The 27137-nt window shown below is 58.1% G+C and overlaps 2 protein-coding genes and 1 long non-coding RNA gene across 8 annotated transcripts in view; 2 read left to right on the top strand and 1 right to left on the bottom strand.

Moving 5' to 3' along the window:
• IFT140 (intraflagellar transport 140) overlaps window positions 1-7743 on the top strand; it is a 101019-nt gene extending 93276 nt beyond the window's left edge. For both annotated transcript variants that reach the window (XM_032268059.1, XM_032268060.1), the window contains exon 30: window positions 7027-7743. In XM_032268059.1, the coding sequence (XP_032123950.1) occupies window positions 7027-7233 (207 nt within the window). In that variant the 3' untranslated portion in view covers window positions 7234-7743. The remainder of the gene's footprint in view (window positions 1-7026) is intronic.
• On the bottom strand, window positions 7713-25790 carry TELO2 (telomere maintenance 2). Of its 5 annotated transcripts, none has more exons than XM_032268063.1 (22): window positions 25458-25497; window positions 25114-25423; window positions 24534-24904; window positions 23548-23825; window positions 21766-21834; window positions 21358-21505; window positions 19341-19443; window positions 17311-17379; window positions 16986-17127; window positions 16774-16910; window positions 15985-16064; window positions 15714-15824; window positions 15363-15451; window positions 15176-15267; window positions 14868-14984; window positions 14628-14699; window positions 12686-12877; window positions 11966-12057; window positions 11221-11320; window positions 10950-11014; window positions 10583-10698; window positions 7713-8352 (listed from the first exon to the last, which is right to left on the bottom strand). In XM_032268063.1, exons 3-22 carry the CDS (start codon window positions 24866-24868, stop codon window positions 8246-8248), a joined length of 2514 nt encoding a protein of 837 aa, XP_032123954.1. In that variant the 5' UTR covers window positions 24869-24904; window positions 25114-25423; window positions 25458-25497; the 3' UTR covers window positions 7713-8245. The 5 variants fall into 5 exon arrangements, with proteins under 5 accessions (XP_032123954.1, XP_032123953.1, XP_032123955.1 ...); XM_032268062.1 differs by having other exon boundaries at window positions 24534-24869; XM_032268064.1 differs by lacking the exons at window positions 25114-25423; window positions 25458-25497 and adding an exon at window positions 25543-25790 and having other exon boundaries at window positions 24534-24869.
• LOC116542887 overlaps window positions 22231-27137 on the top strand; it is a 16844-nt gene continuing 11937 nt past the window's right edge. The window contains exons 1-2 of the long non-coding RNA XR_004265400.1: window positions 22231-22311; window positions 23202-23206. This is a non-coding gene — a long non-coding RNA (uncharacterized LOC116542887). The remainder of the gene's footprint in view (window positions 22312-23201; window positions 23207-27137) is intronic.

The raw sequence follows: 27137 nt of genomic DNA, 5'->3' as shown, positions 1-27137 counted from the left end.
CACTTTCTTCCCTGTATCTTTCATGTCTCTCTGATGCTTAACGCTTAGCTCTACCTTCGTGAGCGTATGAAGCGTATTTGTAGTATCTAACGCCCTTGTCTCCTAACTCTGTGTCCATTCTGGATCTGTGTCTGTTGATTCTTATTATTATGGTTCACATTGTCTGCTTCTTTGCATGCTTGGTAATTTATTATTGGAGTCCAGACATTGTGAGTGTTTTAGGTTGCTGGATGATGGAATATCTCTTTCTCTCTCAATCTCTCTCTCAGTGTGTGTGTGTTCTTGTAAATATTTTTGAGCTTTGTTCTGGGACAAGGTTAAGTTACTTGGGAATAATGTGATCATTTTGCAGCTTGCTATTTAGTTTTGATAGCTGGGTATAGAACAGCCTTGAGTCTAGTGCGAATTTTGTCCCACTACGAAGCTGATACCCTTGTGAGGGCTCTGCTCTTCTCACCGACTCCTGTATTGGGAGGTCTTTCCACTCTGGCTGGTGGGAGCACCAACAGTTCCTGGCCATGTGTGATCACTCTCTGGGGATTATTCCACCTGATGATTTCCTGTGGTCTTTCCCTGGCCTCGGTTACCTTCATCACATATATACACTATTGAGTACTCAGAGGAAGACTCAGATAGAACCCTCTGCAAGACTCCGAAGTGCTTTTTCTCTGTTCTCTCCTGTCTAGTACTCTGTTCCATGAGTTCTAGCCACTTGGACCTCCCCAAATGATGAACTGTCTCCTCAGCATAGGGAGACTGCTGATTCTGTTACCTTCTTCCTGCACTGTGGTCTGAAAACTCTCAAGGCAGTAAGCTGGGAAACAGTATCTTTGTGAAATATCCCCTTTATCTCCAGTAATCCTGTCTGTCTTGAAGTATACCAAATCTGACACTAGTATAGCTAGTCCTACTTTTTTTTTTTTCTCAAGACGGAGTCTTGTTCTGTCACCCAGGCTGGAGTGCAGTGGCACAATCTCAGCTCACTGCAACCTCTGCCTCCTGGGTTCAAGCAGTTCTCCTACCTCAGCCTCCCGAGTGGCTGGGATTACAGGTGCCCGCCACCATGCCCAGCTAATTTTTGTATTTTTAGTAGAGACGAGGTTTCACCATGTTGGCCAGGCTGGTCTTCAACTCCCGACCTCGTAATCTGCCCGCCTCTGCCTCCCGAAGTGCTGGGATTACAGGCGTGAGCCACTGTGCCTAGTCCTGCTGTCTTACGCTGCATTGTATATCTGTTTCCTTCCTTTTACCTTCTGCCTATCCGTATCATTGTATTTAAAGTATATTGCTGATAGACAGCATATATTTGAGTTTTTCTGAATTTCTGATAAACTCTGCCTTTTAATTGGAATGTTTTAACCATTTACAGTTAATATAATTAATATGGCTTGATTTCAGGCTACCATTTTTGTTTGGTTTGTCCTAGCCGTTTTTATTATTGTTCCTTTGAACCTTCTTTCCTGCCTTCTTTTAAGTTAGTTGAATATTTTTTACAATTTCATTTTAGCTATCAGCTTTTTATCTATACTCCTCTTATTGCATTGGATTTCTAGTGTTCGCCCTAGGGATTACCATAAACATACTTACCACATTAGAGTTCATGTCATACCACTTAATGAACTGTGCCAACAGGTAGGGCCATTTCCCCACCCATGTGCCCACCTATATTTGTTATGTGTATAACATTGACATGTATTATAAACACAATATAGTCTTACAAGTTTTGCTTTAAACAGTCGTATGTATTTTAAAGAAATTAAAAGGGGGCCGGGCACAGTGGCTCACGCCTGTAATCCCAGTACTTTGGGAGGCTGAGGCGGGTGGATCACGAGGTCAAGAGATCGAGACCATCCTGGTCAACATGGTGAAACCCCGTCTCTACTAAAAATACAAAAAATCAGCTGGGCATGGTGGCACATGCCTGTAATCCCAGCTACTCAGGAGGCTGAGGCAGGAGAATTGCCTGAACCCAGGAGGCGGAGGTTGCGGTGAGCCGAGATCGCGCCATTGCACTCCAGCCTGGGTAACAAGAGCAAAACTCCTTCTCAAAAAAAAAAAAAAAAAGGAAATTAAAAGGAAAGAAATAGTCTTTTACATTTACCTACTGTTCTTTACTTCTTTCAATGATTCAGATTTTCATGTAGTATCTTTCCTCTTTAGCCTGAAGAACTCCATTTAGCATTTCTTCAAGTTCAGATCTCCTGATGATTAATTTTCTTTCTTTTCATTAGTCTGAAATGTATTTATTTTGCCTGTATTCTTTAAGTTTATTCTCATCAGATAAAGAATTCTGAGGCCAGGTGCAGTGGCTGATGCCTGTAATCTCAGCACTTTGGGAGGCCAAGGTGTGATTTCTTGAGGCCAGCCTGAGCAACAAAGTAAGACCCCCATCTCTGAAAAAAACAGCAAGGCACGGTGGCATGCACCTGCAGTCCTAGCTGCTTGGGAGTCTGAGGTGGAAGGACTGCTTGAGCCCAGGAGGTTGAGTCTGCAGTGAGCTGTGGAAGCACCACTGCAGTGCAGCCTGGGTGACAGAGCAAGATTCTGATTTTTTTTTAAAAAGTCCTAATTGGACAGGTTTTTTTTTCCTTTCAGCACTTGAATGTTTTCCCTATGTCTGGACCTCCACTGTTTCTGAAAAAGCCGGCTGTGGGCTGTGGGGCCCTTACGTGTCATGTGTCTCTGCATCTCCTACGCACTGGTTGCTGTCATGATTCTGTTTGAATTTGGGTTTCAGCAGTGTGATGATGATGTTCCTAGGTGTTTTCACTTTATTTATCCTCAGCTTTTTGGATCTATATTTATGTGTTTCACGAAATTTGGAAAATTTGCTTTTTTCCTTCAGAATTTTTCTGCCTCATTCTCTTTCTCCTTTGCTTCTGGGACGCCGATTAAATGTTAGGTCTTCCATATTCAGTAGACATATATTTGTAATTACTCTTCATTATTCTTTTTTCTGTCCTTTGGATTCATTTGTATTTGTCTAGACTCTCTTTAGCTATCTTTAATCTGCTGTTAACTTCTCCAGCAATTTTTTTAGAGCTTGTATTTTTCAGCCCTAGAATTTATACTTATTATTTATTGGCTAAAATTCCCTTTTTGTTTAAAATATATTTTTCTTTATATCCTTGAGTACAATTGTAACTGCTGCTGTATAATCTTTTCTGCTAGTTCCAATATCTGGGTCATGTAGAATTGATCTCTACTATTTGCGTCTCCTCTTGAGTGTAAATCAAATTTTCCTGTTTCTTATGTCTAGTCATTTGTTCATATCATGGACATTGTGGATGATCCATTGTAGAGACTCTGGATTCTATTATGTTATTACAAAGAATCTTGCTCTTTTTGGTTTTTCTTAGTAGGCAATGACCTTTGCTCAGCTCAGAGTCTAAACTCTTTCCCCTGTGGTAGATAGCCGCTGAAATCCCTGCTTTTAGCTTGAGTTGGCTGTCTTGAAGTCTGTGCCTCCTCTGCCTCATGCGCAGGCAGTGTACAAGGCAGTGATGAGGGCAGTGTACCCTCTATGGCTTGCTGTATCCACAAATTCCTCCTTGACATTCCAGCTGCTGTGATCAACAAAAAAGTTGATTCTGGTTCTTTAGGCCTGGAAGAGGGCAGGCTTCTTCCACGTGCCTCTCTGATGCCCACGCTGGCCCTGACCTGGGTCTACCCTGAGGCAGAAAGTTGTGAGAAGCAGGAAGCCTGCCCAGTGCCACCCTCTCCCAGCGCCAGCCTGCTCGCAGCTGCCCCAGTGCCTTTCCATGTGTCTATCGTCGCCAAGGGGAGGGCTGCTCTCGTTGAGTCCTGCTGCCGTTGTCAGAAGCCTCTCTTCTCAGTCTGTTTCCGTCATAATTCTGATTGTAGCCAACATACAGAATCCGCCCCCTGCATTTGCCAGGCCTTGCATCTATCCCGATGCCTGCAGTGCCTCCTGCCCATTCATTGTCTTTCCCTTCGTTCCCGGGCGCTCACAAACTGAGGATCCACACATTCACTTTAGAAACGTGCTGGCGAATGTGTCGGCCTCCCGAGGCTGGAGTCTCCAGATTTCACAGGAAAGCTCCTTGGCAGTGGCCCTTCCTCAGGGCCGAAAGGTCAACTCCATGAGACACAGACTTCCTGACCCAGGTGCTCACTCCCCTCTGCGCCCTTTCACTTCCATTCACTGACCCCTTCTGCTGCTGGGAAAAAATAACTCAGTCCGTTGCTAACAAGGCTGCTTTTTGTTGGTTTGGTGTTGAGAAGGGGTCTTGCTCTGTTGCCCAGGCTGGAGGGCAGTGGCGCAGTCATGGTTCACTGCAGCCTCCACCTCCCAGGCTCAAGCGATCCTCCTGAGCAGCTGGTGTGCACCACCACATTCTGCTCCAACAGGGTTTCTATTTCTTGGAAAACTACAGTTTTATGCATAAAAGCAAAATTGGACTAGAGAGATGCTGAGACTGCTATATCCTCAAATTTTTTTTTTTTTTTTTTGAGACAGAGTCTCGCACTGTTGCCCAGGCTGGAGTTCAGTGGCACAATCTTGGCTCACTGCAATCTCCGCCTCCTGGGTTCAAGCAATTCTCCTGCCTGAGGCTTCCAAGTAGCTGGGACTACAGGCATGCACCACCATGCCCGATTAATTTTTTTTTTTTTTTTTGGTAGAGATGGGGTTTCACCACATTGGCCAGGAAGGTCTTGGTCTCCTGACCTTGTGATACGCCCGCCTCGGCCTCCCAAAGTGCTGGGATTACAGGTGAGAGCCACCGCATCCGGCCTATCCTCAAAATTAACAGAAAATTGGCCGGGCGCAGTGGTTCACACCTGTAATCCCAGCACTTTGGGAGGCCGAGGTCGGTAGATCACGAGGTCAGGAGATCGAGACCATCCTGGCCAACATGGTGAAACCCCATCTCTATTAAAATACAAAAAATTAGCTGGGTGTGGTAGTGCATGCCTGTAGCCCCAGCTACTCAGGAGGCTGAGGCAGGGGAATCGCTTTAACCTGGGAAGCGGAGGTTGCAGTGAACAGAGATTGCGCCACTGTACTCCAGCCTGACAACAAAGCGAGACTCAAAAAAAATAATAACAGAAAATCCACATTTTAAATATTTCACCAACTTTTTTTTTTTTGAGACAGTCTCACTCTGTCACCAGGCTGGAGTGCAGTGGCATGGAGTGCAGTGCCATGATCTTGGCTCACTGCAACCTCTGCCTCCCAGATTCAAGCGATTCTCCTGCCTCAGCCTCCTGAGTAGCTGGGACTACAAGCATGTACCACCACACCTAGCTAATTTTTTGTTTTTAGTAGAGATGGGTTTCACCATGTTGGCCAGGCTGGTCTTGAACTCCTGACCTCATGATTCGCCCGCCTCAGCTCCCAAAGTTCTTTACTCTCTATGGTTGCTGGAAACCTATGGGATTTAGTAACTCGAAATACAAAAGAGAAAGAAACGGGGAAGGCCAGCTAAACCAAGAAAGCCCAGGGGTGCGTACTCCCTCACTGTTGTTTTAGCAGCGCCTCCCGGGTCATGTGTACCCACCTCGCCCCAGGCTTGGGCTCCCACATCCGCTCCGCTTTCCCACCGCCATGAGCCAAGCCATACATACTCCTGATGCTGGGTGCTGAACATCTTCAGGCACCAAGACACCCCGGCAACCTTTCTTTCTCCACTCTCCTGCCCACCCCACTCCCAGCCCCTTGCCCATCCTCTGCCTGTCACCCATCCTCCGCGCCCTCTGCCTGCCTTCTGGAAACCGCTTCACTGCCCTCTCTGAAGGCAGCTGTGCACAGAGCAGAGCTGGGCTCTGGTTATATCAGGTGGACACAGGCCCTTTCTGAACACAGGGTCCCTCTTCATCCCTGGTTAACTCCTCCTTCTCCCTCCCACCCTGTGCCAGCCCTTCTCTGAATTCTGCCCTGCAGGACCTCGGCCTGGCCTGGGCTCCTCGCTACAGCATTACCTGAGCTTGTTCTGGGCCTTATGTCCTGTGTCCCCAGCACTATGCCTGGCACATGGCAGGTGGTTTGTCAGCATCTAAGGAAGCAGTTTTCACATGTAGATGTTTGCCCTCACCCTCTCACTTGACACTGTGTAGAAGGCTTGCACTCCACCAGTCCACGCCAGCAGAGGCCTTCCTAAAATACAGGTCCACTGCCAGGTAATGGGAGCCAGCCAGCAAACTTATTAATATCTTCATAGCTTAACCTTTCATGATCTTTATACATTCATAGATTTGTTTTTTATATCCTACTTCTGTCCCTGTCCAAAATAAAACTGCTCTAAGAGTTTTATGATCTTTAAGAAATACTAAGATCTTTTGCCAAGTACAGTGGCTCACACCTGTAATCCTAGCACTTTGGGAGGCCCAGGTGGGCAGATCACCTGAGGTCAGGAGTTTGAGACCAGCCTGGCCAACATGGTGAAACCCCATCCCTACTAAAAATACAAAAATTAACCAGGCATGATTCTCCCGCCTCAGCCTCCTGAGTAACTGGGACTACAGGAATTAGTAGTCCCAGTTACTCAGGAGGCTGAGGCGGGAGAATCTCTTGAACTTGGGAGGCGGAGGTTGCGGTCAGCCGAAATCACACCATTGCACTCCAGCCTGGGCAACAGAGTGAGACTGTCTCAGAAAAAAAAGAAAGAAAAACCACTAGATATTGCTGCCTGCCCTCCAGTCTGACACTCATGTCCACTCCGAAGGCTGAGTGTAAAACGCAGAGCCTGTGGCTCCCCGGGAGGCTCTGCCACGCATGCAGGGTGGGCAGGCTCCTGTGCACAGCTGCTAAGGGACTTCCCAGGGCCCTGGCTCTGCATTTCCAGATGAAATGTTGACTGCAGCTTCCTGTTAACAGTCCACATGCGGCACATGTACCGTCCACGGGCACCGCATCCCCTGATCGTCGCTGGGAAGCCTCAGTGCACCCCATGCCATCCAGCGGGGAGGCGCCCCCAACTGCCTCCAGGGGCAGCAGTGCATGCTGGCCTGGGGGCAGAGAGCTGTGGTTGTTCAGGAAAGTAACAGCTGCTCCTCTGCCCCCAGGCCTACAGGTTCCTGGAAGAGATGCGGCGGCGGCTTCCCGCGGCCAACATGTCCTACTACGTGAGCCCGAGGGCTGTAGAGGCCGTGCACCAGGGGCTGGGTATCCCGCTGACTCGCACCGTGCCCGAGCGGGTCCGACACAACAGCATGGAGGACCCCAGGGAGCCAGACGAGGAGGTGGTGGAAGAGGCAGCCGACGACCCCTGACGGGCCTGGGCCCCAGGGCCAGCGTGCTGCTGCAGGAAGGCATCTTCCAGAATTTTCCAGTGGTCAGCTGCAGCACAGCCAGCTTTTTTGCTGGGAAAAACCATGTCTGTGTGGGAATACACAGGAGAGCTGAGGGAGGATGCCGTGGGCCAGGAGGGCCGACCCATCTGCATCTTGCTCCGCCCCACCTGCCTCTGGGTGCCCAGCAGCTCCGGTAGATTTTTGGATCCGTTCCTTTAAAGGAAGTCGGGTTCACTCTTCCATCGTAGCCTCCCAACTATACATTGTAAAGCCTGAGAAACTTCTAGAACCTCAGGAATGGAGGCTGCAACTGGAGGGCTGAGGCACCTGTCCCCCTGTTCCCAGCATATCCTCCCCACACTCCTGCAGGGCCCACAGCTCCCAAGCAACAGCTGGGACACTCAGATCCTCGTGGCCACAGCCCCTGCTAGGCTCTGCCCACCAGCCACCAACACTCATTTAATTCTAATAAAGTAGTTTATTTTCTGAGAGCCCGTGCCCTGTCCCACCCCACCCCACGAGCCCATCCAGGACCACAGGCCTTGCTTGGGCTGTGAGCAGAACAACTATCTCTGGTCTCGGAGCTCCCTCCTGTTCTCCTGGGGATACAGCGCTAAGCCCAGGGACCTGGTACGGGAGCTGCTCTGTCTTGCTTGGTGGCTCTCAAAGGAGCGCCTCAGGGGCTCTGAACAGCAGCTATGCCATCTTCCCCTCCTGCCAGCCTGGTTCTGCCCTCACTGGAGGAGTCAACCCCGCCAGCAGCGCCTACAGTCCCGGCCCCAGCCCCATGTCCAGGCTGCCGTGCCCTGGTGGGCAGTGCCCAGGCCCAGTGTATTTTTAGCAGACTTGCTGCACTATAAATAGCGGCAGGCCAGGCCTTCCTGATCTGCACTCTCCGTACCGGATGCTGCCGCAGACCTGGCCTTGCTACAAAGCCTGGCTCCGCTGCTCCGGGCTGCTGCCGGCTTCCTTGCTGCTGGCGGGGGTGGGCCTAGGGAGACGCGGACGGGAGAAGCCTGTTCTTGAGTCTCTGCAGAAGCAGCAGGGCCCTCAGTGCCAGCGTCCTACAGTCCTCGTCCGGATCCTTCTCGGCCACATCTGCCAGACGAGAGTGACAAGCAAGGCTAAGGCAGCGTCAGGGGCGCGTTCTCCCTCCTTCCGTCTTCAGTCTGCCGAACCAGCCCCGCCAGGCCTGACTCCACTGAAGAAAGGGGGCTTGGGTCTGCAGTGAGCCCAGACCCACCCCAAGGCCCACGTCCTGCATGCCACAGGCTCTGTGTGGGCCACGCTGTATGTGGAGGGCTGCCCTGAGCTGTGTGCGGGACAGGTGGCTGCCATGGGAGGGGGCCGGGGCCAGGGACTGGGGTGAGGCACAGCCTGGGAGCACAGGCAGGGCCTGCTCTGTGCTGGATGGCAGACACGGGCTGTGGTCAGAAGTGGAAAACCCCAGGAATCTGGGTGGTGGGTGTCGGGAGGTGCCACCCACCAATGGGGAGGCCTCTTGGGCATCTGGGATAGCACGCTGCTCCCCAGGGTCAAAGCCAGAGCCCTTGGCTGCCCGCAGTGCTGGGCCCTCACCAAGATCTCCTGCAGCCTGGGGCCCCAGGGAGCCTCAGGGTTTCTGCTAGCCACAGCTCCTCCCCAAGCTGGGCTAGAATCTCAGGGTGAGGAGGGCACCTGTAATCCTCGGGGAAGTGCCTATGAGAGGAGGGCGCCCTGCCCAGATCCCGCCTGCCCTGAGTGGAAAGGGACCAGCTAAGAGCCACGCCCCCTGCTCCTCCTGGTGCTTCAGGCCCCCAAGGCCCCCAGACGACTATGTCGCAGGCACCGAGTCTCCGGGGAAGGAGGCAGCCCTGGGACTGCAGGGAGTGTGCCCGCCTACCCAGCCCCCTTAGTGACTCCACTGGCCAAGGGGGACCTCTCTTCCTCCGGGCAGGGCAAGTGGGCCAGAGCACACTGAGGAGCTGGGCAGTGGCTCTAAGGGACCGGCGTCTGGGAGCATTACCCCCCTTGAAAGCAGCAAGCCCAGCACAGCACCTCTGCACTTTGGGCCAAGGACCCTCCAGCTGCTCCGTGAGCATAGGTCCTGGGAGGGGACAGGGCAGAGCTGGGCCATCCTTCCCCTGTCCATCAGTCCTGTGCTCTGCTTGGCCATCCCTGGAGACTCATGGGCTCCACTCCCCACAGGAAACACCCGTTCACACCTGACAGGCTGGCACTGTGCCCGGGTGGGGAGAGGAGGGATGGCAGGGGCAGAACAGGCACACAGCCGAGCCCCATGGGAAAGGTGACTTCACCACAAGCACCCCCAGTGTCCCCCAGCATGGAAGCCTAAGCGCAAGTCCCCGGGAAGGACCTGCATTGCCCGGGAACCTCCTGACAAACGTGGAAGAGGTGGCATCCACGAAGCCACCCTGAGGGCCCCACATACCAACCACTGGACCACAAAGGCAGGGAACCAACAAACTGTGCCGGCGACTGCATGGCCAGAGGAGCCAGGGAGGTGGGAGGGGGATCAGGGGGCCAGCGGGGTCCTGGGTCAGGACCAAAGGAGGAAAGCGGCCAGCAGTTGGGGTGGCTGCACCTCCAGCCTGCACACTCTGCCTCTGTGGGTCCAAGGGGTCCCGGTGGCCTGTCCTTAGGCCCTGCTTAAGTACCTATAGGCCAAAGGTCACAACGTTCACAACTGACTTTTACAAGGGCTGAGCAAAGGAGCTCATGCCTGTAACCCCAGCACTTTGAGAGGCCTGGGCGGGCAGACTGCTTGAGCCCGGGCAATATAGCAAGACCCCATCTCTATAAAAAATGTTTGTTAAAGTTATCAGGCTGTGGTGGCGTACACCTGTGGTCCCAGTTACACAGGAGGCTGAGGTGGGATCACTTCAATCTAGGAGATCGAGGCTGCAGTGAGCCGAGATCATGCCACTACACTCCAGCCTGAATGATAGAGCAAGACCCTGTCTCAAAAAAACTAAGTATACATTAAAAAGAACACATATGTAAGGGAGCCAAGTGGCAATACGCTCCCCGGGTGGGCCTGGGCGAGGGGCTCAACTCGCTGGGCTGTGCTGGTGGCCCCTGGACGTGGGGCTTCTTGGAAGAAAACCCATTTGCGGAGGGAGGCATCTTCCCTTGTCTCCCCTGCAGGATTCCCAAAGCGGCCTCGACAGGAACCAGGCTCTGGATTCCCCACACTGGGGCCGCCATGCGCCTCTGGACATCTGCGAGAGGGATGTCCCCTCAAGACGAAAGGCCCGGTTCTCAGCCGGCTGGCCCAGGCCCGGCCTGCAGGAGCCGCGCCACACAAAACACCGGCGCCAACACTCACCCGCCAGCCAGGACCGGGCTTCCAGCAGCTCATCCGGCAGGTCCTCCAGCAGGCGCACCGCAGGCACGCTGAGCAGGACAGAGGAGACGGCGGACAGCAGGCCCTGGCGCACGTAGCTGCCGGCGGGAATGAGAGGGGCTGAGCCTGGCAAGGGAGCCGCAGGGACCACCCCCAGGCCAGGGAGACCTTCCACTCCCCCCGAGTGCGGTGGGCCACCCATGCTGCGGCCCTGCCTGGCATATTTCCCATTCGGGAAGTAGCAGGCCAGGCTGCCTGTCGGCCACCTTGAGACTTCCTGGGGCTCCCACTATGAGATCCCTGTGTCTACGCGCAACCCTGCCCTGACCCAGCCCCACAAGCCACTCACGCATCGATGTGGAAGCGAAGGGCCCACACGAATTCCAGCAGGGCCTTGCCCATGGCCACAGCCACCTGGACAACAGCAGAGGGACAGTCGGCCAGGGTCCCCACACCCCAGCACCCACAGTGGCTAACAGCCAAGGGGATGCTCCCACTGCCCAGGGGCCCATACAGGCAGCCCTCCCTCAGACACCCATCCCCAGGTGCAGGTGAGGCCGAGGAGCACTCTTGCCTCACGGGCAGCACAGGCCAGTGCCCAGCAACCTCTCCCTGCTCACCGTCGTGTTAACAGCCAGGCACATGAGGGCCCCTAAGGTGTGCGTCAGCCTTCCGAGAACCAGCTGGTCATCACCCAAGAGGTCGAAGGTCACCAGAGGCCTACAGCACAGGATGGAGCCCAAGGTGCAGCAGGCGTCTCAGGCCTGGCTCCCCAACTTCCTGGGCCACTGCAGAGACTGAGGGGGCCCCACACAGCCTCTCCTGCACTCACCGCCCTGCCTGCACTGAGACATCTGCGAGAGGGATGTCCCCTCAAGACGAAAGGCCTGGTTCTCAGCCAGCTGGCCCAGGCCCAGCCTGGGGCTGCCTGGCACACGCCCACCGCGGCCAGGAGTTCCCAACACCAAAACCCCCACCCTGCTGCACCATGACCCATGCCCAGCACTTCTCTGCTGACCCAAGAGCCTCACAGCCTGAACATAGGGCCAGCACAGCGGTGGCTGAGGCAGGAGGCGGCGGGCAGGGACCAGTGGGCATGGCGCTGTGCACGCGCAGGCAGCACTGCTGGCCATGCCAAAGCCCAGCATCAAAGCAGACACCTGGCGCCTCACAGCAAAGCTGAACCGCAGAGGAACCGTGCAGAACGTTCCCTGACACTTAACACAGGCTTCAAAAACCACAGCACAGCTGCCACCCTACTCACACCCAAGCCCACTCAGACCCCAGCTGGAAGCCTCTCGGCCACTGGGGTATGTCCAGGGTCTCTGTCCCCAACGTCCACAGGCCCACGGAAAACCCACTCACCTGTCAAAGCGCTGAAGGAGGGGGAAGAAGAAGTGGCCGGCCACGGAGCTGAACCTGTTGGGGCTGCCTGCCGGGCCCTGCCTCGGACCACCCTGGTAGACACACACACAGTGTTCACGGACGTGCGGGCCCAGCAGCCGGCCCCACCCCCAGCCCTCCCTGGAGGATCCCACAGAGCTTCTCGGACTCCAGCCTCGCCTCGCCTGCCCGGCTGCTCCTCTGCCCCCCGCCTAGCTCCCAGGCCCCGTGGGGTTGGTGACAGGACTCAGGCTCCACAGCCAGTGCCTGGACCCTGGACCAGGCGTTCCCAACCGTGCAGGCAGGACATTAAGGCTGGAGGAGCATCATGCGGGGGCCGCCCTGGGCACGGCAGGATGCCTCCCTGGCCTCCACCTACCCCAGCAACAACCAATCTCCGGACACCCCAAACACCCTAGGGTGGGGCAGGACCACCCCTAGCCTACACAGACTGTGAGGACAGAGCACCCAGCAGGGTGCCTGTTTCTAGAGCGCCCCTGAGCCCCATCGGGGTCTCCTGCAGCAAGGGTCCCGTTCCTCGGTGCATACCACAGACCCAGCCTTCCAGGAATCCTGGCCCAGGCACCATCCCCAGCAAATGCGGCCACCCTCGCTGGAGACCACGCCTGAAGGTGTCTGACCGCCTTTCCTGCCTGCCTGCAGTCCCCATGCCTGTGAGGAGCTGACCAGGTGCCCACGAACCTTGGAGAGCCGCCGGGTTTTGCTTCTGATCCGCTCCTCCACCACCACCCGCCAGTCGGACGCCACAGCACTGCCTGGCTGAGAGGCAGCTGCCGTCTGCAGGCACTGGGTACTGGGACTCAGGCAGCCAGGCTGGGGAGCCCTCCTGAGGCACCCAGGCCCCGACAGCTCCTGTGCAGCCAGAGTCAGCACCTGGAGAGAGACAGGCCCGGGGCAGCTGCCATTGCTACAAGAACATATCCCAACAGTCAAGTCATCGCCGAAGCCCCAGGTCAGAAACAGGCCCGGTGACCCTCATGGTCTGGGGGAAAGGTGTGTTCTGGGAACAAGGAGAAAAGTCACTTCTCCAAATCTCATAGTGACCACGCCTTGGTGGGTGGGAAGCTGCAGAAGGCTGGCTTCGTGCTCCCAGAGATGAGAACATGCCCAGGGCCGAGAGTGGCCTCACCCCAAAGCCACGCGCAGTCCCACCACGCCAGAGCCACACACCCTTCCCCCAGGAACTGGCCTCACAGCAAAACCAATGCTGCAGTGGCACACGCCACAGGCGGGTGGCCCTCAGAGCATGTTTGCGGAGGAGGCACCCACGACCTCGGGGCGCAGGACACCTCAACAGGCCAGTGCTCACACAGGAGGCTCCCAGGCTGGGGGTGGGGAGTGGCTGCTGACGGGGACACTGTTGGGGGTGGAGGGCGGCTGCACGACACTCAGGGTGTTCCTGGCGTGCACTTTACAATCGGTTACAGCCGCTTCCACCTCACCTTCTTAGTCTTTTTTGCTAAATTGCGGTAAAATATATACAAGTTTTACCACGTTAACCCCTCCCCTGCCTTTTTTTTTTTTATTTTTTTATTTAAAGAGACAGGGTCTTGCTCTGTTGCCCAGGCTGGAGGGCAGTGGTGGGATCACGGCTCACTGCAGCCTGGACCTCCCAGCTTACGCACCCTCCCACCTCAGCTTCGAGAGTACACGGGCCACAGGCACCGCCGCAGCCGGCTCATTTTCTTCTGGTAGAGAGAATAGGGTCCTGCTGCGTTGACCAGGTTGGCCTCAAACTCCTGGGCTTGAGCGATCCTCCCACCTTGGTCTCCCACGGCACTGGGATGACAAGCATAAACCCCACGCCCCACCCATTTTAACCATTTCTAAGCACACAGCTCCACGGCATCAGGAACTACATCACGCTGGGCAGCCATCACTGCCATCCCGCCAGAACTCCTTCCCTCCCGAGACGGAGGCTCTGTCCCCATGAAACACTCACTCCGCATCCCCTCCCCAAGCTGTGGCGGCCGCATCTGCTTTCCGTGACCAGCTCCTCTGGACGGCGCACTTGAGGGAAACGGAATGACGGGAGGGCCCTGGGGCTGCTTTAACTAAACATTCTCAGGGTTCACCGTGCGGCAGCACGCGGCAGTCTCATTACTTTGAGACAGTCTCTTATCACAGCTCCCTGCAACCTCAACCTCCTGGCTTTAAGGGATCCTCCCACCCCAGCCTCCTGAGTAACTGGGACCACAGCCTCACGCCACCACACTCAGCTAATAGAGATCGGGTCTCATGTGGTGCCCGGGCTGGTCTCGAACTCCTAGGCTCAAGTGATCCTCCCGCCTCAGCCTCCCAGTGCTGTGATTCAAATTTTTTTTCTCATTGCTAAATAATGTTCCCTTACCTGCACAGCACACGTTACCTAAAGTGGTGAATTTTACAGTGTGTTGATTCTGTCAGTAGAGCCGTGACTTTGAAGAAACAAAACACTGGGCCACGGAAGCCCTGACTCCCCCACTGCGGGGTCCTACATAGTCACTCGTGAACGCAGCACACAGGCCTGCACGTGCCTCTCGGGTCCAGCGACAAGGAGACCCGGATTTTGGCAGTCCCCCTCACCCCAGCTTAGGGCACCTTGGGCCAGACCAGGGGGACCGAGGGGCCGGGAGGGACTTACGTCCAGGATGTCCATGCGCTGCCGGAGGCTGTAGTTCAGGGCATAGAACTGCGAGGTCAGATAGTCAGCCACCTAAGGGGGCAGGAGAGAGGCTGCTGTGGTCTGGGACCCAGGGGCTGCTGGCGAGACCTCCAGGCACTGCACAGCCAGCTCTGGCATGGGACAGAGCCTCAGACACCGCAGCTCCCCCTGCTTCCTGCTGCACCTGCACTGGCCAGGGCCACCAGTGCGGAGACTCACCCGGGCTGGGTCTGTGACCGTGACAGCCACCAGGGCTCTCTGGCGCAGCCGCTCAAATCCCACCACGCAGGTCTTCTCCTCCAGATGCAGAAGCACCTTAGCCAGCTCCACACTCACCTGCACACAGGAGTGAAGTCTGGGAAACCTGCTGGCTCAGCCAACCACCCCTGCAGAAGCCCCAGGCCTTCCGGGACAGGCAGCAGCCCTGAGTCACACGCGGGAGCCACGTTACCCTCAGTAGCCAGAACACAGACAACGTTGGGGGAGCTACCACCTTGGGCTTCCCACCCACTCCTGCCTCAGCTCACCTCCCGAGTGGCCGTGGAGTTCCTGTAGACCAGGCCCTCAGTGGCCCGCAGGGCCGCCTCCCAGCGCTCTATGTCCTCAGACGTGGTGAGGGCTGCACGGAACCCAGACAGGTCTCGGTCAGCCTCGACGCTGACCCTGAGCCGGCAAGAGCCAGCGGCACAGTCGGCACCCGGGACCCGTGCCTACCTTCCACGCAGTCGCGGACGTAGGCAGGAGCCTTGCTGCTCTTCAGCTCTGTGTCCCCTGACATGTCATAGGGGACAAACTCATCATCGCTGTGAGAAGGCAAAGCAGATGGCAACAGCCCACAGCCCGTGAGAGGAAGCGCTGAGCGGCAGAGCCAACCCTTCCCTCCTCTCAGAGACATGACGCTGGCCACAGCCCCTGTGCCTGCAGAGCTGGGAGCTGTGGGTGCCCACATGACAACGGAGGACAAGGGCGGAGCAGGCAGGGAGCCCCACGGGCCACAGCTCAGAGGACGAGGGGCTCACCTCCCAGCCTCCTGCACGCTGCCCACCGGGCCGGGAGAGCCCTTACCTGTCCAGCTCCGAGTCAGAGCCCGCCAGCCGTGCCTGGGGGACGCCGCCATCCGCGATCTCTGCGGGGGTCTCTGCAGGGGCCTCTGCTGTGGCTGCAGCGAGGGATGTGCTTTCAGGAAACAAGGAACAAATCCTTCAGGGTCCCCTCCAGCCTCTGGCCTCAGGACTCGCAGGACCGAAAGAAAGGCTCTCACCCCTCCCACCCCAACAGCAGAATCCAGAGCGACAAGACGTGCACGCAGTGGGTCCCGGGGCGCTGAGACTCTCACCCTGCCTCTGAGGCGCCATCACCCGCAGGCTGGTGGGAAGCCAGGGCCAGCAGCTCAAGGCTCAGTTCATCTTCTTCGTACTGCAGCAGAGGGGCAGGGGCTCGGGCAGGCTCAGCGGCGCCCTCCGAGACGGAGCTGCTGGAGCCACTCTCCACTGCGGCCTCCCTTGCAGCCGAATCACTCAGCAGGATTCGGGCCAGGGACAGCCAGGTGTCTTTTGAAAAGCAACTTTCCAAGAGGCCACCTCAGGCAAAGGGTAACACTGGGTGTGCTCAAAGATGGGGGGCTACAGCCCCTCCTGAAGGAGCTGGGACACTCCCACCCAGGCCAGTGCCCCTGAGAGGATCCCAGGGTCTCAGCAGATAAGAGGACAGGCGGTCACTTCCACAGCCTGAAGGCAGGTGGCACCCACGCCAGGCAGCGGGCAGCAGAGGGGCCGACACCCACAGCCACAGATTTGGAGCAACGTGGCTGCCCTGTAGCCCGGGACGGACAAACCGCAGGGGCAGCTCCCTTAACCCCAGCCCCCGCCGCACCCCCATCTGGAGAGAGTCTGTGAATGTGTCCTGGCAATCCTCTCAGGGGACATGTGCTCACCCTGACCCTATGTGGCCCCAGGAGCCCAGACCTGGGCCTGCCACAGCTTCCAGCCTCAGCCCTGTGAGAAGCCAACACGGACGCTCCGCAAGTCTGGTCCCCGGGAAGGGAAGGTGAACCTGGGGTGGGAGGGCAGCCGCCCGGGAGACCCAGACCAGCCACACGGGGATGTGCAGGGGGCGGCCGGCTCACCTGGAATTTCAGCGGAGGCCCCTCGGGGTGGATCCGGGCGCTGATGACCTCGGCAACGATCATGCCCAGGTGGCGCACAGGGGGCAGGCTGCTGTCCAGGCGGCACTTCACACCTGCCATCATGCTGGCCAGCAGTTCTGCAAGCACCGTACAGGCCCCTGAGCCCCTGTGGGTGCCCGGGGCCGGTAGGGGAGCCCGAACCACCGGCTCACCATCCCGGCTGTCCCGCAGCTCCGGCTCGCTGAGGTGCACCAGGCAGATGAGGATGGCCTTGCTGACGTGGCGCTGCTGCGGCAGGGGTGTGTGGCGGACGGCACTGCTGCTCCCCCATGTCTCCAGCAGCTCCTTCAGCACCTGGCAGGCGGTATGGCCCGGGACTGCGTGGGGCTCGGGGCCAGGCCATCCCCACCAGGCCCACGGCCACCCTCAGGGATCTGTAGCCCCAGCCCAGCCAGCCTCACCCTGCCCCACCCCCAGGGTGATCCCCACGCAGCCTTCTCCCAGGGCCTCGCAGGACAGAGAGCCAGAGGCTCCTACCTGCAGCAGGAGAGGGCGCCGCTGGCTGTCCGTGGCCAGGTAGCCCAGCAGGCTCTGCAGCATGGGCGTCTGCAACAAAAGTAGGTGTCCCATCCACTGGGCTGGGGCCGCCGCCTGGCCGGCCTGGGGCTCCCAAGGTCATGGCCCCCACCGGGACTGGGAACGGGCTAGGGGCAGCAGACGGACCAGGAGCACAGGGCCTGCTGCCTCCTGGAATGCACAAGCTGCCCTCCCCTCCTGCACAAGCTGCCCCCTGGGCTCGCCGATCCACCCGCCTCAAACTGAACTGAACATGATAAAACGCTTTCATATAAAAATGTGGGATGCAGCTGCTGCTGTGGTGAGGCGAGGTCTCGCCATCTTAAGTTCTCGTGTGAGCAAAGGAGAAGACAGTGAAGCAAGCTGTGACCGAGAATCAAGCAGGGCACGGTGGCTCACACCTGTCAGCCCAGCACGTGGGAGGCCAAGGCAGGAGGATCACTGGTGCTTGGGAGTTCCAGACCCGCCTGGCCAACAGAGGAAGACCCCACCTCTACGGAACATTTTAAAAATTAGCTGCACGGCCGGGCGCGGTGGCTCAAGCCTATAATCCCAGCACTTTGGGAGGCCGAAGCGGATGGATCACGAGGTCAAGAGATCGAGACCATCCTGGTCAACACGGTGAAACCCCATCTCTACTAAAAATACAAAAATTCAGCTGGGCATGGTGGCGTGTGCCTGTAATCCCAGCTACTCAGGAGGCTGAGGCAGGAGAATTGCCTGAACCCGGGAGGCGGAGGTTGCAGTGAGCCGAGATCGCACCATTGCACTCCAGCCTGGGTAACAAGAGCGAAACTCCGTCCCAAAAAAAAAAAAAAAAATTAGCTGCACGTGGTGGTGTGCGCCTGTAGTCCCAGCTACTGGGAAGGCTGAGGCAGGAGGATCACTGGAGCTGGGAGGTCAACACTGCAGGGAGCCACAATCAAACCACTGCACTCCAGTCTGGGCAGCACAGCAAGACTCAGCCTCAGAAACTTTAGAGACTTGCACAGGACGGCCTACATGACCCTTTCCTCAGGGGTCTGCTGGGGGAGACCCATCCCCATCCCCACCCCGAGTGACGAGTCACAGCTGGGCTGCGTGAGGCCTGAGCTAGTGACTTCCACCCTCCCACCTCAGGCTGTGGGTACTCCACTACCCTGTGGCCAGGTGGGAGTGAGTCCACTTCCCCCGGGAACCCTCCACCTCTGACTTCACACAGGAGCCAGGCTGAATCGCCTCCAGGCAAACCCTGCAGCTGCCCCTCCCCCACACAAAGGGGCCTCAGGCTGTCTGCACACGGGCTGCCCTGGCCTCACACCTCCTCCCCGCCCTCCTGCTCACCACAGCACAGGCCCCCGGCCAACTCAGTCCACCCCAGCCACTCCTACCTAGCGCTCGGAGGCCACCTGCCCACACCTCTGGGCCAGGCCCTGCCACACCCCACACAAGCGCCTCATCAGCAAGGTCCCTGCCCCCCGTCTCAGCACTGTGTCTGCCTCCTGGGCCATGGGCAGCTGGTGCCACGAAGGAGGACAGTCACTCTCCTGTCCATGCCAGATACCCAGCACCCAAGAAAGGGCTCGGCACAGGGTGCGCCCAGACACTTGCTGAAAACAAAGCCACGAGGCAGGGGCCCTGGCTCACCCACCCCGGGTGGCTCCAGGCCATGGGGACAGGAGTCACAAGTCCCAGAAGCACATGGCCTCCTCTGTGTCCTGACCTATCCCCCACCCATCCCACCCCACCCCTCAAACCCCTGGCACTGGCCGCAGCTGGGGAGCATGGCTTCTCAGGGGTTTAGAGGATTAAAGGACAGGAGAAGCCCTCACTCAGCGCCCGTCACAGCAGGGCCCATCACAGGGGCGGAGGGGGACACCCACTACCTGCTGACGCCTGGTGCCACCCCCGAATCATGTGCAATGTCTCCCAGCCAACAGCTGCTTCTACCCCATGTTTTGCAGCGATTCTTGCTGCGATGGCACAGCCTGCAGCCTCCCCAGCATCCTCACCGTGAGCCGGGACTGTAAGAACAGAAGCTTCCGGGTCATCACAAACTGGGCCTTCTTGTTCTTCACCACCAGGTTCCCCAGCAGTCTCGACAGGACCTCAGGCCTGCAAAGTAGAGTCAGAAAGCCAGAGCCGCAAGCTGGCCTTGGAGGCAGGGAGGAGGGAGAGCATGGACTCCGACACCCACAGACCCCGGCCTGCCACTTCCCAGCCTCGCCTCTGCTCCCGTCCTCTCACAGCCTTGGCTGGGCCTCCATCCTCCCTTCTCCGGGGCATAAATGCAACAACCCAGAGAGCACCTGCGCCCCCCGCCACGGCGAAGGCAGATCCACACCCGCGGTCTCCTTTCCCTGCTCTGACCGGGTCCACGGTCAGTGCCTCATACAGGGCAGGGCAGAAACCTTTTCCGCAAAGGGCTGGAGCCTAAGTGTTCTGGTTTATGGACCACAGAGTCACCTCGCAGCCACTCCACGCTGCCACCCTAGCTGAAAGCAGCCAAACACGTAAACCAATGACGCAACTGGTGCCAAAAAACCTTTATTTACAAAAACATGCAGTGGGCTGAACTCTGTCCAAGTGGCCTGCAGACCCTGGCCTAGACCGAGAGAGCCGTCCCAGTAAGTGAAAGGTCACGGGCTCCAGAAAGAGCCCCATCTCTCCAGCCAGCGTGGAAACATATGGCTGGATTTCTCCCTCACTCATCACCTAAAATTCCACACAGAGACAACAGCTAAAAAAAGATTTCGGAGGCCAAGGAAGGAGGATCACTTAAGGCCAGGAGTTTGAGATCAGCCTGGGCAACAACGTGAGATCTGTTGCTACAAAAAATGTTTAAAACTGAGCCAGGCATGACAGGACACGCCTATGTAGGAGCCTGGTATTCCCGAGGTGACGTGGGGAGGTGGCTTGAGTGCAGGCAGTGGAGGCCGCAGTAAGCTAGGGTCACACCACCGCACTCCAGCCTGGGAGACAGAGCAAGACCCTGTCTCTACACACAATGCCCTCCCCGCAAAACAAACTGTAAAGCAGAATGTGCTCACATAACTCACAGAGAAAACTACAAATCCTTTAAACATGCACACCCTCACCCAGAACCAAGAATGCCAGATCCCCCCGGGTGCGGTGGCTCATGGCTATAATCCCAACACTGCAGGAAGCCAAAGCAGGTAGATCGCTTGAGGCCGAGAGTTCAAGACCAGCCTGGCCAACATGGCGAAACCCTCTTTCTACTAAAAATATGATACTTAGCTGGGCTTGATGGTGGGTGCCTATAATCTCAGCTACTCTGGACAATAAGGCAAGAGAATTGCTTGAACGCAGGAGGTGGAGGCTGCAGTGAGCCAAGATCATGCCACTGCACTCCAGCCTGGGCGACAGCGTGACTCCGTCTCAAAAAAAAGAAAAGGAAAAAAAAACAAGGAGGAAATGCTTTGGGAGAGACAGACGCTTCGTCACACCTTCAGCAGGGAGAAGAGGCTTCAGGATGTAGGCAAGCTGGCAGGGTTTGCAAGGGTTAAAAGGTCAGCAGGGGGGAGGGGAGGCGTCAGAAGATAGGCGAGCTGGCAGGGTTTGTGAGGGTTACACCATGGCCAGCAGTCCTGCCTCCAGGAACGCACCCTTGATTCTCCCGCACAGGTGCACAAAGACGTGGGGAGGCAAGTCACTGCCCGCCCCACCATGTCAGAGCCCGGCGCTGGCACACTGGTGTGCGAGGAGGCCACCATGGAGGAGTGACCACAGGCACAGGACGCGGTGTGTGGCCAAAGGTGCAAGCGCCTGCAGGGTGCGGGTATTCACAGCATCGATGTTATTTTCATAAGGAAAAGGGACCCTCTGATGCAGAGGTCACCATCAGCACATGCGGAAGCTGAGAGGCACCATCCATACCCCACAGATCGGACGTAGAGGTGCCAGCCACAGCATGGCGCCCAGGAGAAGCCACGTAAAGGAATGGCAGCCCCAGGGGTCCAGACCCCCACCCAGGAAGCAAGGTCCACGGGAGGAGAGCTGGCTGCTTACCCCTGCGCAGCCTCCACCAGCCCAGTCAGCACCGCCTCCATGGCCCGGTCCGGCACTTGCTCCACCAGGCGCCAGCAGACGCGCTGGTGCAGGCAGCTGCCCTGGGTGAGCGCTGCCAGCCGGGGCACCAGCACGCCCAGGATCTCCTCTGCAGGGACAGATGGAGGCCCTGAGCTTGGGGAGCTGCACCCGCCTGGGCGTCCGGGGGCTCTGCGGGTCCGACATGGACAGCCCTGCAGCTCCCCAGTCAGCACAGCCGAGCCCCAGACCCCAGGGTCCCAGAACAGGCCGGGCAAGGGGGCCCTACAGAGGGCCAGGGTTAGGAGGGAAGGATTCTGGGCCTTCTGGAGATGGCTGACAGGGTGCAAGGGTCAGGGCAGGTGGGCAGGACGGCGCTGCTCTACTCACGCTGCCTCCCGTGGATACAAGCTTTCCCGAGGACCTGGGACACAAAGGACACAGAGGAATCCAGGCCACCTGAGACAAAGAGAGACCAGCTGAGGCGGCAAGGGACAAGGGCACAAAAGAACACCTAAGTGTGGAGAGAGCTGTCCTCGGTCAGACAGCCTCCAACTGAAGGCAAAATTCACTCAAAACACCGGCTGCTGCCAATCAGCCTATCCCAGCAAATCTCAACAGGAGCATGTGGAACTTCACCAGCCAATTGCAACCCTTCAGAACCTTCACGCGGCCGGGTGCGGTGGCTCATGCCTGTAATCACAGCACTTTGGGAGATCGAGGCGGGTAAATCACAAGGTCAGGAGTTCGGGGCCAGCCTGGACAACACAGTGAAACTTCGCCTCTACTAAAAATACAAAAATTAGCCAGGCGTGGAGGCACGTGCCTGTAGTCTCAGCTGCTGGGGAGGCTGAGGCAGGAGAATCGCTTGAACCCGGGAGGCAGAGGTTGCAGTCAGCCAAGATCACGCCACTGCACTCCAACCTGGGCAACAGAGTGAGACTCCATCGCAAAAAAAAAAAATCTTAGCCCACTTAATTGTCACGATGATCCTAGAAGGTCAGGACAGGTATGACATTGCCAAGGAGGGAGAGGAGGCATGGGCAGGACCCAGCCAAGTTGGGTCAGCCACACATGGTAGGCCTGGGCCCTGAGCCAGGCATGAGACACAGGAGCAGCGCCACCAGCACAGCCACGCACAGGGAAGGAGTCCACGCCAGGGAACATGGGGAACCCGGAGGGGCCGGGCCACACCAGCTCCAGAGAAGAGCTGGGATGTGGGGGAGCAGCAGGCACAGAGCCGCATGGTGACAGGGACGGCCCTGGCCAACCCCAAGTGCATGAAAGAGACACGTCCCACACATGTCCGAGATGTTTCCAAAGCCTCCTCAACCCCTCCGCCCATGCAGAGTAGCAGCTGCGACCCAGGGCTACGTTCGGAAAAGACAGGAGGGGCTTGGGAGGGCGCTGCAGGAACCCCCAGGTGAGGCAGTGGGGACTGGGCCAGGTGGGCACCACGCAGGGACTTGAGGGGCCCGGCTTCCTCCTGGGCTCTGAGGGGGCACCGGCCTGCTCCAGGACCCCAGGTGCCGACCCCAATGAAGAAGGGAGTTTCCGAATGAGGCAGGGCAGCACATGGGGCAGGACGGGAAGGCCAGACCCACGTGCTTGACCTGTGTCTGAGCGGTTGCCTGGAGCTCAGGAAAAGCGAGAGATGCAAGGGGTCACCCTGTGGGAGAGGCAGACGCTCCGGCGCCATGCAGGCCCCGGCCCAGCCTCCTCCTCACCACTGGAATGCACACTCACGGCGGCCACCTTCTGATGCCCTGCCCCAGGGAAAACAGAGTGAGCACGGGCACCCAAGGGGCCCTGAAGCCCAGTGGTAGGCAAGGTTGTTACCATAGAGCCCACTCTCCAAGCACCGCCAGCGTCTGCCACCAGCCCTGAGACCCTTGAGTCCCCCCAACCTCATGCTGCAGCACAGCTGGGCCCCGAAACCAGCAGTGGCTGCAGGGACAGGAGGAGAAGTTCACGTAGAGGAGGGCAGCGGCCTTCAGACCATAGCAGATCGGCCCTTCAGTCACTACTGCCTGGGACAGGGTCATCCCCACCTGCCTGATGGCACCACCCAGAGACTTCAGAGTTTCCGGAGGCCATGAGGCACCAGGGAGCGTGGCAGGGGACAATGGCCCAAGAAGACGGGTCACAAGGGGGTCCAAGGCAGGGCCTCACCTTGGAGAGAGTCTACGACGGCCTGTAGTACCCGGATGACCTCCTCGCCGAGCAGGCGGAAGTAGTTCTGGGGTAAGAACTCAGCCAAGTTCTCCCGCTGCAGGCGGTTGCCCAGGTGATCGGGCAGGGCCACCACCTTGCACAGCAGCGTCTCCCGGAGCAGGGGGAAGCGGGGCTGTGTCTCCTGCCGACACTGCGTCTCCATCAGCACCGCCAGCCGGCCCTCTCGCAGGAACCTAGCCAGCAGCTGCACCATCTTCATCAGCCGGAAGCTGGGGCTGAAGACACGGGCCTGTTGGGCAAAGCCCCCAACCCCCATCCTTGGGGCCCCCTTCCTGCCACAAGGAACCAGCAGCCCCAACTGCTTAACCGGCGCCAAGTCCAAAACCACAAGCAAAACGGGAAAGTATGTTCATCCATTCCTAAATAACTGCAGTCACTAGCGGGATGCGAAAGCCTCCAGGCCCTGAGAAGCCGCCCCAGCCTGGAGTCTCACTGGACACCCCTCGCCTGCTGTTGACATCAGTGACTCGGCGCTTGCTTTGATCACAACAGCCTTTGAAAACCCAGCTTCTCAAAGGTACAGCATCCGGGCAAGGACCTCAGTGTGGTCTGATGCTGAGCCTGGGAACCAGCAGGGGCTGTGAGTCCACGTGGGACACATGTCATGACAGCTATGCTTCTGTGCTTCCCTGAAAAACCTGGAACATCCCAAGCTGACTGGCTGCCTCTGCCACCTGGACGGGAACACTCCCACCCCATCCCTCTCTGACACAGCCGGACAGGGAACCAGGGAGGGACTTTGTGAGTGACAGCAGGTACCTCCCATTGCAAAGGAGCTAGAACAGACCGCTTCCTGTTTTGGGTTTCAGCCAGGAGCAGGGTCTCTCTCTGGCCCCTCAGAGAGCCTCCTGGTGCAGTCCTTCCAGCTACTCTCATCAATTCTGAGGCCACCAGCAACCCCAGGAGGGGCCCAGCCCACTCACCCTGCAGCCCCCTCGATGGCCTCCATCAGCACCAGGAATGCTTGGTCCGCGGGGCCCTCCAAGAAGAAGCTGGCCCACAGCTCCTCCAGGCGGCCATCGGGTAGCAGCTCCAGCCAGGCCGGGCTCAGCCTGCTGGCAAGACATCTGAGGACGGGCGAGAAGTGGGCGAAGGCAAACTCCTCCTTCTCCCCAGGGAGAGCTGGAGGCTCCGTCTCACCCAGATACCGCTTCAGGGACCCCAGGGTGCAGAAGATGTGGTCGCCATCCTCCGAAGACGAGAGGGCGTGAATGGCTTCCCGGACGGCGAGTCGGACCCTTGAGGGTGCTGGCTCCATCCTGCAGGACAGACCTGGGCGTCACGGGAAGGCGACCTGTGGCGTGGACACGGGGCTCAGCTTGGGGCAGGGAATTAATCCACACACGCTCAGGAAGCCCCTCGGTGAGCGCGCTGGGACCCCATGCCCCCCGTCCCGGGTCCCACCCAGCCCTGTCCCCAGCGGCTTCCCGTCCCGCCTCCTTCCCTGCAGTGCCTGACGGTTTCCACCCGGAGTTCGCTCCTCCACTGGGACCCCCACGCTACCCGCCACTGCAGGGCTTCTCAACTCGGGCCACTGTGCCCAGGGGACATTCTCAATTGTCACAACGGGGGCGCTACTGGCGCGAGAGGGAGGTGGAGGCCAGGGATGCCGGTGAGTGTTGCATGGGCACAGGGCGGCCCCACGCGTCCTCGCTCCCAAGACTGGAAACCCGGCCCACGGGAGCTGCTGGCACCCCGGCTCCCTGAGAGGTGACCGGTGGCTCCCGTCGCCATTCCTCCGCCCCTCAGAAACCGCGTTTGGGGAACACGGTTTGGGGGCCAGGGGACCCGCACGTGGGCCCCCGACGCCGACCTGTACCCCGACCCCGGCCGGACCCCTACCCGACATGGACCTGACCCAACCAGATCCGGAGCCCAACCCGACCCCCGACCCCCGGCCCCCGACCCCCGACCCCCGACCCCCGCCCCGACCTGGACCCGGATCCCGGGTGACTGCCTCGCGCTCAGACCCCCGTGCCACCTATTCACCGCCGCCGATTCGCCACGGCCGCCGCGGCCCCGAACGAAACGCGATCGCAGCCCAGCCAGGTGGCCCCGAGCACGAGTTCCTGGACCCAGGCGGAGCTGCGCGGGCTTTTTGGAGCCTCTGGGGTGGGTCTCCCCAGGCTTCTCAGCGCGAATCTGCGGAGGACGCCGGGCGACAGTGCGCATCTGCGCCTGCGCTGCGTGGGGACGGGGCGGAGCCTGGGGCGGGCGGGGCTTGACGCGTGGGTGGGGCTTTGCGTGGGTGGGGCCCGAGCGCGGGGCTGCGAGCCGAGTCCTCTGCCGGGGTGGTTGGTCCTCGCCTTAGCTTCTCCCATCCCGGTCCCCTCTACCCTAGAGGGATTTCAGCCGTCCCTTCCCTCCGCCGGGGGTCCCACGTTCTCTCCAGAACGCCTGCCGTTCTCTCTACTGCGGATGTTTACCAAGACAGGCCTGTTGTCTTCCCCGAGGGTAAGGCCCTACTGCCAAGGGTCAGAAGCCAGTAAGAGAAACGCAGGGTACGCAGGGAGGTAGAGCCACGATTGAGACCATGTCAGATATGAACGAATGCGGCCCTGTAAATGAGGCCGGGTCATGGAATAAAGACTGCGACCAGGGCCGGGCCGGTGGCTCACGCCTGTAATCCCAGCACTTTGGGAGGCCAAGGCAGGTGGACTGCCTGAGGTCGGGAGTTCGAGAGCAGCCTGGCCAACATAGTGAAACCCCGTCTCTACTAAAAATACAAAAATTAGCTGGGTGTGGTGCTGCAGGCCTGTAATCCCAGCTACTCTGGAGGCTGAGGCAGGAGAAATGCTTGAACCAAAGAGGCAGTGGTTGCAGTGAGCCTAGATCGTGCCATTGCACTCCAGCCTGGGTGACAAGAGCAAGACTTCGTCTCAAAAAAAAAAAAAAAAAAAAAAACTGACCAGTAGGGTAACCGCTAGACGCATGGGGCTCTGTAAGTTAACTGAAGTTCCTTAGTGGCACTAACACCATCTCAAGGGCCAGGCACTACCTGTGGCCAGACACTGAATATTCCAACATGCAGCGCCTTCTGTCAACCACACTGGAGTATGGGTGGGCTTTGCCTTCGGGGAGGGGGCAATCCAGGAAGACACGCTAAGGAGACACCATTTCAGGAGCGATAGATGTGGGAAAAGCTGGGAACCACTTATCCATTCGACAAGCATTGATTAAATGCCTGCTTGGTGCAGCAAGCCCTGTGAGCAACAGAGGATGTCAAGTTCCTGCTCACGTATCAGGGGGACAAATCAATTACATACGCAATATGCCAGATGACATGTCCCGAGCAGAAAAACTGGCAGAGGCTGGGCCCAGTGGCTCCCGCTGGCAATTCCTACACTGAGAAGCTAAGGTGGGAGAATCACTTGAGCACAGAAGTTCAAGACTGGGCAAAATAGTGAAAACCCTGTCTCTACAGAAATGTTAAAATTAGCCAGGCATAGTGTCATGTGCCTGTGGTCCCAGCTACTCAGGAGGCTGAGGTGGGAGGATGGCTTGAGTGCGGGGGGTTGAGGCTGCAG

Source organism: Sapajus apella, unplaced genomic scaffold (genome assembly GCF_009761245.1).
Source record: "Sapajus apella isolate SASKATOON/1434 unplaced genomic scaffold, GSC_monkey_1.0 scaffold175, whole genome shotgun sequence".
NCBI lineage: Eukaryota > Metazoa > Chordata > Mammalia > Primates > Cebidae > Sapajus > Sapajus apella.
Note: the sequence above shows the minus strand (reverse complement) of the source record. Positions and strands in the feature narration are given on the sequence as shown.

Coding starts and splice junctions, on each gene's coding strand:
- TELO2 (XM_032268064.1), bottom strand. CDS start 24,868: ATGGAGCCAGCACCCTCAAGGGTCCGACTCGCCGTCCGGGAAGCCATT. Junction 23,826..24,533: donor GCCATCGAGGGGGCTGCAGG/GTGAGTGGGCTG, acceptor CCGTGTCTTCAG/CCCCAGCTTCCGGCTGATGA. Junction 15,268..15,362: donor CGTCCGCGACTGCGTGGAAG/GTAGGCACGGGT, acceptor GGTTCCGTGCAG/CCCTCACCACGTCTGAGGAC.